Here is an 11,296-nt window from a genome sequence, read left to right on the forward strand (position 1 = left end):
CATGTAGGTAGAGTTAAAGTGACTATGCATAGATAATAAACAGAGTGTAGCAGCAGTGTACACGAGGGGGTGGGGGGACAATGCAAATAGTCTTGGTAGCCATTTGATTACCTGTTCAGGAGTCTTATGGCTTGGGGGTAGAAGCTGTTAAGAAGCCTTTTGGACCTAGACTTGGCGCTCCGGTACTGTTTGCCGTACGGTAGCAGAGAGAACAGTCTATGACTAGGGTGGCTTGAGTCTTTGGCAATTTTTAGATCCTTCCTCTGACACCGCCTGGTATAGAGGCCCTGGATGGCAGGAAGCTTGACCCCAGTGATGTACTGGGCCGTATGCACCACCCTCTGTAGTGCCTTGCCGTCGGAGGCCAAGCAGTTGCCATACCAGCCAGTGATGCAACCAGTCAGGAGGATGCTCTCGATGGTGCAGCTGTAAAACTTTTTGAGGATCGGAGGACCCATGCCAAATCTTTTCAGTCTCCTGAGGGGGAATAGGCTTTGTTGTGCCCTCTTCACGACTGTCTTGGTGTGTCTGGACCATGATAGTTTGTTGGTGATGTGGACACCAAAGGACTTGAAGCTCTCAGCCTGCTCCACTACAGCCCCGTCGATGAGAATGGGGGCGAGCTCAGTCCTCCTTTTCCTGTAGTCTACAATTATCTCCATTGTCTTGATCACGCTAAAGGAGAGGTTGTTATCCAGGGACCACACGGCCAGGACTCTGACCTCCTCCCTATAGGCTGTCTCATCTATTCGTCTCATTTTTATTTACATCGTTGTGTGTATTGTTGTGAATTGTTAGATATTACTGCACTGTTGGAGCTAGAAACACAAGCATTTCGCTACACCCGCAATAACATCTGCTAAACATGTGTATGTGACCAATAAAATGTGATTTGATGATTTATTGCCAAATTGTTTTATGACAACTAAACTCAGCAAAAAAAGAAACGTCCCTTTTTCAGGACCCTGTCTTTCAAACGATAATTCGTAAAAATCCAAATAACTTCACAGATCTTCATTATAAAGGGTTTAAACACTGTTCCCCGTGCTTGTTCAATGAACCATAAACAACTAATGAACATGCACCTGTGGAACGGTCGTTAAGATACTAACAGCTTACAGACGGTAGGCAATTAAGGCCACAGTTATGAAAACTTAGGACACTAAAGAGGCCTTTCTACTGACTCTGAAAAACACCAAAAGAAAGATGTCCAGGGTCCCTGCTCATCTGCGTGAACGTGCCTTAGGCATGCTGCAAGGAGGCATGAGGACTGCAGATGTGGCCAGTGCAATAAATTGCAATTTCCATACTGTGAGACGCCTAAGACAGGGAGACAGGACGGACAGATGATCGTCCTCGCAGTGGCAGACCACGTGTAACAACACTAGCATAGGATCGGTACATCCGAACATCACACCTGCGGGACAGGTACAGGACGGCAACAACAACTGCCCGAGTTACACCAGGAATGCACAATCCCTCCATCAGTGCTCAGACTGTCCGCAATAGCCTGAGAGAGGCTGGATGGAAGGTTTGTAGGCCTGTTGTACGGCAGGTCCTCACCAGACATCACCAGCAACTACGTTGCCTGGACCAGACAGGACTGGCAAAAAGTGCTCTTCACTGACGAGTCGCGGTTTTGTCTGACCAGGGGTGATGATCGGATTTGCGGTTTTCGTCGAAGGAATGAGCGTTACACCGAGGCCTGTACTCTGAAGCGGGATCGATTTGAAGGTAGAGGGTCCGTCATGGTCTGGGGCGGTGTGTTACAGCATCATTGGACTGAGCTTGTTGTCATGGCAGGCAATCTCAGCGCTGTGCGTTACAGGGAAGACATCCCTCATGTGGTACCCTTCCTGCTGGCTCAACCTGATATGACCCTCCAGCATGACAATGCCACCAGACATACTGCTCGTTCTGTGTGTGATTTCCTGCAAGACATGAATGTCAGTGTTCTGCCATGGCCAGCGAAGAGCCCAGATCTCAATCCCATTGAGCACGTCTGGGACCTGTTGGATCGGAGGGTGAGGGCTAGGGCCATTCCCCCCAGAAATGTCAAGGGGACGCAGCTGCCTTGGTGGAAGAGTGGGGTAACATCTCTCAGCAAGAACTGGCAAATCTGGTGCAGTCCATGAGGAGAAGATGAACTGCAGTACTTAATGCAGCTGGTGTCCACACCAGATACTGACTGTTACTTTTGTTACCCTTTGTTCAGAGACACATTATTCCATTTCTGTTAGTCACATGTCTGTGGAACTTCTTCAGTTTATGTCTCAGATGTTGAATCTTATGTTCATATAAATATTTGCACATGTTAAGTTTGCTGAAAATAAATGCAGTTGACAGTGATAGGAAGTTTCTTTTTTTGCTGAGTGTAGTACAGAAATATAAATATCCCATAATGTACATGAAATACATAACACCTTTATGTTCCCAAATGTGATGTATATATGCAACGATTGAAAAAAAGTATGATCCTTAAATATATAGCAAATGTTAGGCTACATATATTTAGTCACAAAATATTAGACAAATAATTGTCGAAAGAAAATGTATCACAAGCATCCAAATGTAAGTGGTCAACCTATTGTATTTCCTGCAAAGTAGGATATCACAAGACAAAGAATACCCTAAACTGTTCAATGTGATCCTTTTTATAACCATAGCCTAGTACTACAATTCACTCTGGTCTGTCTCAGACAACAAAATAATGTAATAAACATGAAATTCCCCATTATTACTGTATGTATACAGATCTCCTACCATGCATTTATCATTTTTTATAATAGAAGCATCTCTACCACTGTGTGTCAGTGTTGTAGACGTTCGCCTCAATGTAGCCCTGCCTACCTGTCAGAAAATGCACTCCTTTTACTTTTTAGTCATCCTCGTTACTTTTCTTTTCCGCTATTGCTGTGTTTCCCTATCCCTCTCTGACTTCTGACTGTTTTGGCTGTGCTGGCCGCTTCTATAGCTTGGGCTGCTCTGGGTACTCTCGGGCCTTTTGAGGATGTCACTCCCTTTATTCTTTTCATCATCCAGGGGCAAGTAATGCTCACTGGCATCTGAGTAATGGTCATCGGCATCTGAGTAATCGCCATCATCTGAATAACGCCCAATATCCGCCCTCCCCCGCCCTGCTTCGTCATGGCCTTCATCCTCATCTTCTTTTTTGGACTTCAATTCATCTTTCTCAGCCTCCTGCTCTCCTTCCCGTTTTTGGTCAGCAAAGCTGTCTTCATAATCTTCTGGGTATTCATCCTGGAAGACCGTGTTGTAAATAGCCCGTGTATCTGTCTCGTCCTTTTCACTGAGAAAACAAAATGAATAAACACTTAACACAAAAAAATATAAACTCTTATACCATGGCATTGTTGAATACTCGTTTCTGATGGACTTGAAAGGCATTCTAGAGCGTGCATTATTTCAGCACGGTAGAATTCAATAGCTTTTAGTTCATTCTTACATGTTCTATGTTTGAGCTGCTTTTGAAACCAAAAGTCAAACTGAAAACATTATTGGCATTGTTGAATTCGATTTTTAGAAGAGCAAGCTAATGGTGTGTTTGTAAATTAAATCTGGAGTGCCAGAGTGCGCTCTGGGCGTTCGTAAATTCAGAGCGTTTCACTCTCGGCTCTGGCCAAGGAGAAACATTGATCCAAGCTTTCTTACCACACAACCGCAGTCAAAGCACCCAAGCTAACTGCTAGCAACTTCCAGACACAAATGAGAGAACACCTCACTCTGACCATTTTACACGCCCTAGCAGAGCTGGTTCGTATGTTTTCATGTTATCCAGAGCGTTGGTGACTGTAACTGTACTGCTGGCAACAATTTAATTCTGATTTTTTTACGAACACCGGGGCCATATTCAACGGGTATTGAACGATCGCAAATCCATCAGTTATTCTGCGCTAAAACTGATGGTTTGGCTAGCTAAACTAGCAAGTATGTTTGACTAATGATTTTGACTAATGAAGTATGTTTACAAAATGTATAATTCACTGTCATTGAGCCAGAAGTCTACCTTTGTTTTGGGTCACTGGAGGAGGTGGTCCAGCATGCAGATTCTTGGCCACCTGGCTGCTGGGACTTGGGCACCTTGCCACTGACAAAGTCCTCACTCACTCCACAGCCTCGCAGGGTGTCTGTGTAGCGCTTCTCTGCAGCGTGTTTGGCATTCATCTGTCAATAGACAGAAGTGAAAAATAGCATACATCATGACCAGCGATGGGTATATAGTCTGTCATACCTTTATTATTCATGCAATATACACTACCGTTCAAATGTTTGGGGTCACTTAGAAATGTCCTTGTTTTTTAAATAAAAAATGTTGTCCATTAAAATAACATAGTGTATATTTATTGTAGTGTATATTTATTGTGTGAATGAGTGGTGTGAGGAGATATGGAAAGGATGCCACTTATAACTACTGAAATGCAATCCATGTCATGTCACTCCACGACTCACACGCGTGTGTGTGTGTGTGTGTGTGTGTGTGTGTCGTTTCTGGTCACCTGTGCAACCTGCTCCAACAGCAGAGGCCTCCCCTTCACTCTCTCCTGGATTTCCCTCATCTCCTCCTGGTACTCCTTCCTCCGCTGAAAGTCCTGCTTTCTGTTTGAAACACACAGACAACCTTTCACCCCTGTCATCCCACAACCCTCAGCCCTGAAATAACCCTCAGCTCTGACCTATTCAACAAAAACATCACTTTTACAACCACAGCTTACTATTACTGATATGGAAAACATAGTCACAATTGAGACTATTGAGGCAATGTTCAGTTCAGTCTTCAGGTTTGCATTTCCACTCATCATTTTCATATGAAAAGACCCAGATACATCAGATTGATAAACTGCTTTGGGGGGGGTTCTTGTTTGCTACAAGTATAATTATAATGTTATGGATTTCTATATGGGTACCTGAACTGCTTGAGCTTGAACTGGTTGGTCTGGGAGAGGGGCACGTGGGCATCATTGGCTTGGGCGCACTTCGAGACCACCTTTGCAAGCTTCTTCTCTCTCTGCTTCTGTCTCTCACTCCATCTCTCTTCCTCTTCTTCTGCCTTCTTTCTCTGCTCAAGCACCTTTCTACTCAAGGAGACAAGGCAGTCATCGATGACAGGAAGTCATTGGTGGAGGAAGGACTTTGACAAAAGAGAAAATAAAGGCCAAGGGCACTAGAAGTAGGACTAGGGGGGGTAATGTCAGAGGTTGGGCATTTTATTGTTTTGGAGCTGGGAGTGTATAGGAAGTCCACAGGATTCAACAGACAAGGGTTTCAACTTTCAGGCCACAACTATTCCTAAAAAGAGCAACTAAAAGGTCTTCTGAAGCTCTGACTAGCTTGTCTAAAAAGGAGACACCCCTTGCTATTCTATGTGGGTAGTACCTTACAGCCTCTTGGCGTTTTTTGCTGGCATCAGTGACTTTGGCAGGCAGCTGTTCCAGACTGCCTGAGAGGGAGGAGCAGAGGCTAGAGTTGTGTGAGTGGACGAGCCCAGCTGTGCTGACGTAAGGCCAGCGCTTGGCCCGGGGACTCATCTGCTCCTTCTCGATCTCGGCCAGGATGCGTTCGCGGTGCGAGGGGATCTGTGACGTCCGGAGCTGGAACGGCTCGCACGTCGTCAAAGGCTTCACGTCGCGCCGGCTCTCCAGCTGCTTCTTGAACCTCCTGTAGCTGGCGTCGAAGTCGGGCACCACCGGGTTTATTTTAGGCCTGTAAGGGGCCCTGTTGTCATCCTCGGATCCAGCGGTGTCCCCCCGGGCTCCATCCTTAGCATGCTCCCTTTTGCTAAGGTGGCGTGCCAGCATGCTTGGTGGCATGGAGGTGCTGTGGAGCAGCTCCTGGGCCCTCATCTGCATCTTGATGGCACGGTACAGCTGCTCCTCCTTCAGTTGCTCGCCCGTAGCCGCCTCATACACGGCCTTGGGCACGGCCTTGGCCCTGAATGGTCGGACTCTCTCCTGGCTGATTTGCTGGAGGTTGCGGAGCTGCTCCTCTCTCTGCTCCCTCTTGAGACGTTCACGCTCCAGGAAACTGAAGGGCCTCTGGGTGGAGCACAGACGCTGCTGCTCCCGCTCGTGCATGGCCCGCCGCGCCTCGTCGCGTTCGCGGAGCTCCTCGTATGGGGGCAGGCGGACGTGGACGGGCACGGAACTTGCACGGAATTTGTGCTGGCACTCTGTCAGCTCCTCCAGCTGCTTCCGCAAGGCCGCGTTCTCCAGCTCGATCTCTGACCGTGTCTTCACACCTTTCTGGCCCTTCTGGTTCTCCCGCAGCGTCATGTGGAATGGCTTGGGGACGGTCACTCTGGGTTTCCAAGGCTCGTGTTTGACATCTTTGCACCCTTGCTTCTGGTCCTTACCCTTGATGCCTTTCTTGTGGCCCCCAATGAGGCTCTGGAGGGAGGATGTGGACGGGTGGCGCTGGCGAGGCGACAGCTTGAAGTCATGCCACATGTTCTTGATGTGCTCTTTGGGGGAGGACTGCAGACCCTTCTCCACGTTGTTGACTACAGCACCTTCCTCGTCAGATGTGTCCGATAGCCCAGAGCCCCTCCTCAGCTCCAGAGCCGAGTGGGCCTTCCTCAGACACCTCACGGGCATGGGGCTGATCTTCGAGTACGATCTGGTGAGCGAAAAAAATATTTTTACACCATTAGAATATGAATTGACTGAGTACAGTACACCTTCCAGAAGCAGATATAATGTACCCTACCAACTTCAGCATATTATCTTGGTGGTTAATCAAGAAAAACAACCAATTCCAAGCAAGAGCAAAAACACCTGTGTGCCTGTGCCCCCTGCACGTTTTCCGAGGGTGGTGCACCTTTGGGCTCCAGCTTCTTGCGGTACATGCCCTCTAGCTCGGCCATGGTGCGGAGGTGGGCCCTCTTCAGCTCCTCCAGCTTACGATAGTACTCCTCGTTGGAGAAGTAGAACTCACGCAGGTCGATGTGGTCCCCCGTCACTCGGTAGTCTTTGATCATCAGGGATCTGCCCTTCCCGGGGGCATCCCCATCACCGTAGTCAGACCTCGAGTCGTCATACTGCAGCTGAAAAGTCAAAGAACGTCAATAAAAAAACATTTACGTTGTGCACGGGCTGTAGAGAATGTCTCTGTGGAATCCATTCCATACAAATAATAAATGTTGCCTACATTTTGCATTGGTCAAATGCAAAATCGACTTCGTCTCGGGCCGTAACAACATCCGTGCCAACATACCCTCCAAACACTGGCTTCTCTGGCATTATCACTTAAGTAAGCAATTGGAAGCAAAGTGTATCTTGGATAGGATTGTGGCTCCAGGAAGAAAAAGCCTTTCAACTGTATTTCTATGACTTTAAGATACATCTTAAAGGGGAAGCCCTATATATGTTAATATGCCAAATGCATGGAAGTGTATCATCATGTAAGAGTAGCACTGATGACTGGACGTGTTGTAGATGGTTAAAGCATAAGGCCTAATATGAATTGAGTAGAGCATAATATGAGATGGCTACTTCATGCCTAAGCTCATTATCCCCAGCTCTGTGGGTTTGGATGACCTATCCATATGGTCACGCACAGAAGGTGGGGTGATAATGGAAGGAGCGTATGTTCAACTGTCACACTAGCTGCTCTGCCTCCAACCATCTCAATCTTCTTTCCTTCCGGTGATGAATGGATGAGATCCAATCATACATTTACAAATATTAAGAAAATAAGTCTAAAGCTTGGACAAGCAATTCTAACGAGTATCCTACTGATTACGGTACAAGCCAGATCAAAATGAATGTACTTTCTAAATTTTAAAAACTATTTGGAGATGCCCAGATGTAGGGCAAATCTTTGTCCAGTGAGGAAAATAAAATGGGATTTGAAATCATGTTGTCCAAAGGAAATTAAGCATTTAGGATTACTGGCACTGTGACGTCAGTGTAATCTAGTAAATGAGGGAAGCCATAAATAGGCCAGTAACAAATTATGCAGGTCAAATCCTCTCCCACACAGGCAGGTTGACCTGAACAGGCAAATTTCTGTAGTAACATTTGAGAACAACATACATTTTATGAGAATCCACCTACATAAGTAAATGCTTCACCTGAATTTCCCAATCTTTAACATGAGTCTGACATGGAAGATAATTCGAGGCATATCCACTTAAATTTACATCACTATCCAGTGTCATAGGCTTGTATAGGCTATAAATGATGCCTAGTTACATCAATTTAGATGTTTGGTAGCAATTTATGATCAATATGTTGTATGACTAAGCCATCTAGCAGATCAATGAGGGAGGATCCAAGAATTAGCCTATTATGGAATGAAGAACCAGAAATAATAAAATAAAAAACGCTGGCTTCCTATGTGCAACTGGTGTTCTATTTGTCTTCAGATCAACATAATGAGGGTATAACGTTGATGGATTAGTTAGTCGGATGAATGGCATCTCGGCAAGTGTCGGATGGTGTCCTCTTTCCACCCGTATGATGGATTTCATCCAATCGTTTAAGAATATTTCTGGATGCTTAGCTCAGCTTTCAAATACAAAACTCATCTGCCGATATCTTACCTCTTTTTCGTAGTCTCGATTGTCAATATGACCAGTTACTGACGAATATGGAAGGGTTCGCTGCCTTTCATACAACGCCAACGGAGCCTTGGTGTGTGGGTCTACCGGCGTTTTCAAACAGGAGGTAACCAGGACGTTGGCGCGATGGGCATTCGCCATTGTTTCCCCTGTTCTTGCTTTCTTTGTCAAAGTTGAATCTAATAGAGACGCTGCAACTACTTGGCAAAAGCTGGCAAAAGCACAGCAGATGCTCTCCAGAGCACCAGCATCGTGTGGTTGTAAAGTAAATTACTAGCTGTAAATTACTAGCTTTTTCAGGAAGTGAATAGTTTTTCATCTTCATTTCCTTGAAAACTGTTAGGATATAAATGCTAATAAATGTAAATCTAACGGATTTTTTTGTTGGTAGAGTATTTAATTATCTTAATATAGTTAATTATATATATAATAGTATATATTATATAGTTTATTTTTGCAAGGTATGAAAATGTGGTGTTTTGTTTGTACATTTACATTTGTGAATATGACATTTGGCCAAAATAATAAGGAAATTAATTACATAAAATTGTTTCAACTTATTTCTATCGTAAGTAAAGAATCCAAGCAGTACATCTCTCCATAACAGTGCAAAATCTTCATGAATGTGTTCATTTATAAATTTACTGTTCTCTTGCCACAGATTCCTTACATGAATACAATGCCAAAAAAAGATGCTACACGTTTCTGGGTGGTCATTACAAAAGGTAACGTTACAATTATATATTTTTAAACTTCCTCATATAGAAGTTGGCAGGATAATATTTATCAATCATTTTAAAAGAAACCTCCTTCATTTTGTTAATAAGTATGTGTGTGGCAACATCCAACTTTTTTTTCCCAGTGGTCAAAAAGTACCCAATTGTCATACTTGAGTAAAAGTAAAGATACCTTAATAGAAAATGACTCAAGTAAAAGTCACCCAGTAAAATCTTACTTGAGTAAAAGTCTTAAAGTAGTTGGTTTTTAATATACTAAGTGTCAAAAGTAAAATAATAAATCATTTCAAATTCCTTGTATTAGGCATTTACAGACAGCCAGGGCACGCGCCAACATTTAGACTTCATTTACAAATGAAGCATGTGTTTAGTAAGTCCACCAGATCAGAGACAGTAGGAATGACCAGGGATGTTCTTGTAAGGGATTTCCTCCTCTTCGTCTGAAGAGGAGAGGCGAGAAGGATCGGAGGACCAAAATGCAGCGTAGTAAGTGTCCATGGTTTTTAATAGGAAAATTCAAACATAAACATGAACACAACTACAAAACAAGAACTGTGAAAACCCAAAAACAGTCCTGTGTGGCACAAACACTGACACAGGAGACAACCACCCACAAAATACCCAAAGAATATGGCTGCCTAAATATGGTTCCCAATCAGAGACAACGATAAACACCTGCCTCTGATTGAGAACCACTCTAGGCAACCATAGACTTACCTAGACAACTACACTGAACACAACCCCATAAATCTAATAAACCCCTAGACAAGACGAAACACAATAAATCACCCATGTCACACCCTGGCCTAACCAAAATAATAAAGAAAACACATAACTAAGGCCAGGGCGTGACAGTTCTCTTGATAAGTGTGTGAATTATACAATTTTCCTGTCCTGCTAAGCATTCCAAATGTAACGTGTACTTTTGGGTGTCAGGGTGTTCCTACTGATGAGTTTCCTACTGATGAGTCAATTAATTAATTGTAGGTATGTTCTGAGGGTCAGGTCTTAACATGTTCCTGAATAATAAAGCAACACCTGAGGGAATGGCATCTAAAACAATTGAAAAATCTTTAGGTGTTACAGGGATCTTGTAAAGTGATAAGAATTCCTTATAACTAAGTAAAATACCCTCTGCATTTACAAGTTATCGCACCAACAGGATATTATTTCTGAACCAATATTCTAAAAACAAAGAAGTATTTTTATACAATATGTCCCAATTATTCCATATATAATATCTGAGTGGAGAAAAATTATGCTTATAAATGAAGGACCATGACAAGAAAACCTGCAGATGAAAAGCAGAGTTTCACTGGAACTTTGTCAATATTATAATTGAAAACCAACATGAAGTTAAGGCCACCAAAAAGTAGAGAAGACATGATGAGGAATAAAGTTCGACATAGAAGTGTGTCTTCTTAGGATTTTTTTTATCCAATTGATCTTAAAAGTATTATTTAAGGGAAATTATCATACTCATAAGTGTTCATTACAACAGTTTTCCTGATGTAATGGGTTCAGTTTCTCCAAAGAAAGTTGAAAAGCATCTGGTCTATCTCTTTGCTTATTTTACCGTCAAGATCTAAAGACAGTATCATATGTTAGTCAAGAGATACCTTCAGCCTTGGTTATTAGGACTCTTCCTTTTAAAGATAAGTCACTCTGTAGCCATTGACTTATCTTCTTCTGGGTTGTTTTTAATAACAAGGTTAAATTTGAGTAAGCATCTATATTTCTGATCCTTAGTAATGGTTATGCCTAAATATGAAAGTTCTTCTTTCACTGGAATACCATAATATGAAGTTGCCACACAACATTTGACAACCATGAGTTCCCATGTATTAATGTTTAGACATAGAATCCTTTTCCAAAGCATCTGGTCTATCACATTGATCGATATGGGAATCTGACTAGCATCTTTCAGAAAAAGTGTAGTATCGTCAGACAGCTGGCTTATAATAATTTATTTACCAGCTAT

The 11,296-nt window shown here is 43.4% G+C and overlaps 2 protein-coding genes across 2 annotated transcripts; both read right to left on the bottom strand.

Moving 5' to 3' along the window:
- Positions 1–2,443: 2,443 nt before the first annotated feature.
- LOC112222933 (protein FAM161A-like) lies at positions 2,444–5,011 on the bottom strand. The gene is made up of 4 exons (XM_024385810.1): positions 4,926–5,011; positions 4,518–4,617; positions 4,028–4,185; positions 2,444–3,310 (listed from the first exon to the last, which is right to left on the bottom strand). The coding sequence occupies exons 2-4, from the start codon at positions 4,575–4,577 to the stop codon at positions 2,908–2,910; spliced, it is 621 nt and encodes a 206-aa protein (XP_024241578.1). The 5' UTR covers positions 4,578–4,617; positions 4,926–5,011; the 3' UTR covers positions 2,444–2,907.
- An 86-nt stretch (positions 5,012–5,097) lies between these two features.
- On the bottom strand, positions 5,098–8,822 carry LOC121840671 (protein FAM161A-like). Its single transcript, XM_042305335.1, has 4 exons — positions 8,561–8,822; positions 6,792–7,060; positions 5,395–6,633; positions 5,098–5,149 (listed from the first exon to the last, which is right to left on the bottom strand). Exons 1-4 carry the CDS (start codon positions 8,717–8,719, stop codon positions 5,098–5,100), a joined length of 1,719 nt encoding a protein of 572 aa, XP_042161269.1. The 5' UTR covers positions 8,720–8,822.
- Positions 8,823–11,296: the final 2,474 nt, after the last annotated feature.

Source organism: Oncorhynchus tshawytscha, linkage group LG02 (assembly GCF_018296145.1).
Source record: "Oncorhynchus tshawytscha isolate Ot180627B linkage group LG02, Otsh_v2.0, whole genome shotgun sequence".
Classification (NCBI taxonomy): domain Eukaryota; kingdom Metazoa; phylum Chordata; class Actinopteri; order Salmoniformes; family Salmonidae; genus Oncorhynchus; species Oncorhynchus tshawytscha.

What these genes read in the sequence shown, in the direction of transcription:
- LOC112222933 (XM_024385810.1), bottom strand. Translation starts at nt 4,577, where the DNA reads ATGAGGGAAATCCAGGAGAGAGTGAAGGGGAGGCCTCTGCTGTTGGAG. An exon ending in TGTTGGAGCAGGTTGCACAG is followed by an intron (nt 4,186 to 4,517) that starts GTGACCAGAAAC and finishes GTCTATTGACAG; the next exon opens with ATGAATGCCAAACACGCTGC. An exon ending in TCCAGTGACCCAAAACAAAG is followed by an intron (nt 3,311 to 4,027) that starts GTAGACTTCTGG and finishes TTGTTTTCTCAG; the next exon opens with TGAAAAGGACGAGACAGATA.
- LOC121840671 (XM_042305335.1), bottom strand. Translation starts at nt 8,719, where the DNA reads ATGGCGAATGCCCATCGCGCCAACGTCCTGGTTACCTCCTGTTTGAAA. An exon ending in CAGGGGGCACAGGCACACAG is followed by an intron (nt 6,634 to 6,791) that starts GTGTTTTTGCTC and finishes TTCGCTCACCAG; the next exon opens with ATCGTACTCGAAGATCAGCC. An exon ending in AAACGCCAAGAGGCTGTAAG is followed by an intron (nt 5,150 to 5,394) that starts GTACTACCCACA and finishes CTTTTGTCAAAG; the next exon opens with TCCTTCCTCCACCAATGACT.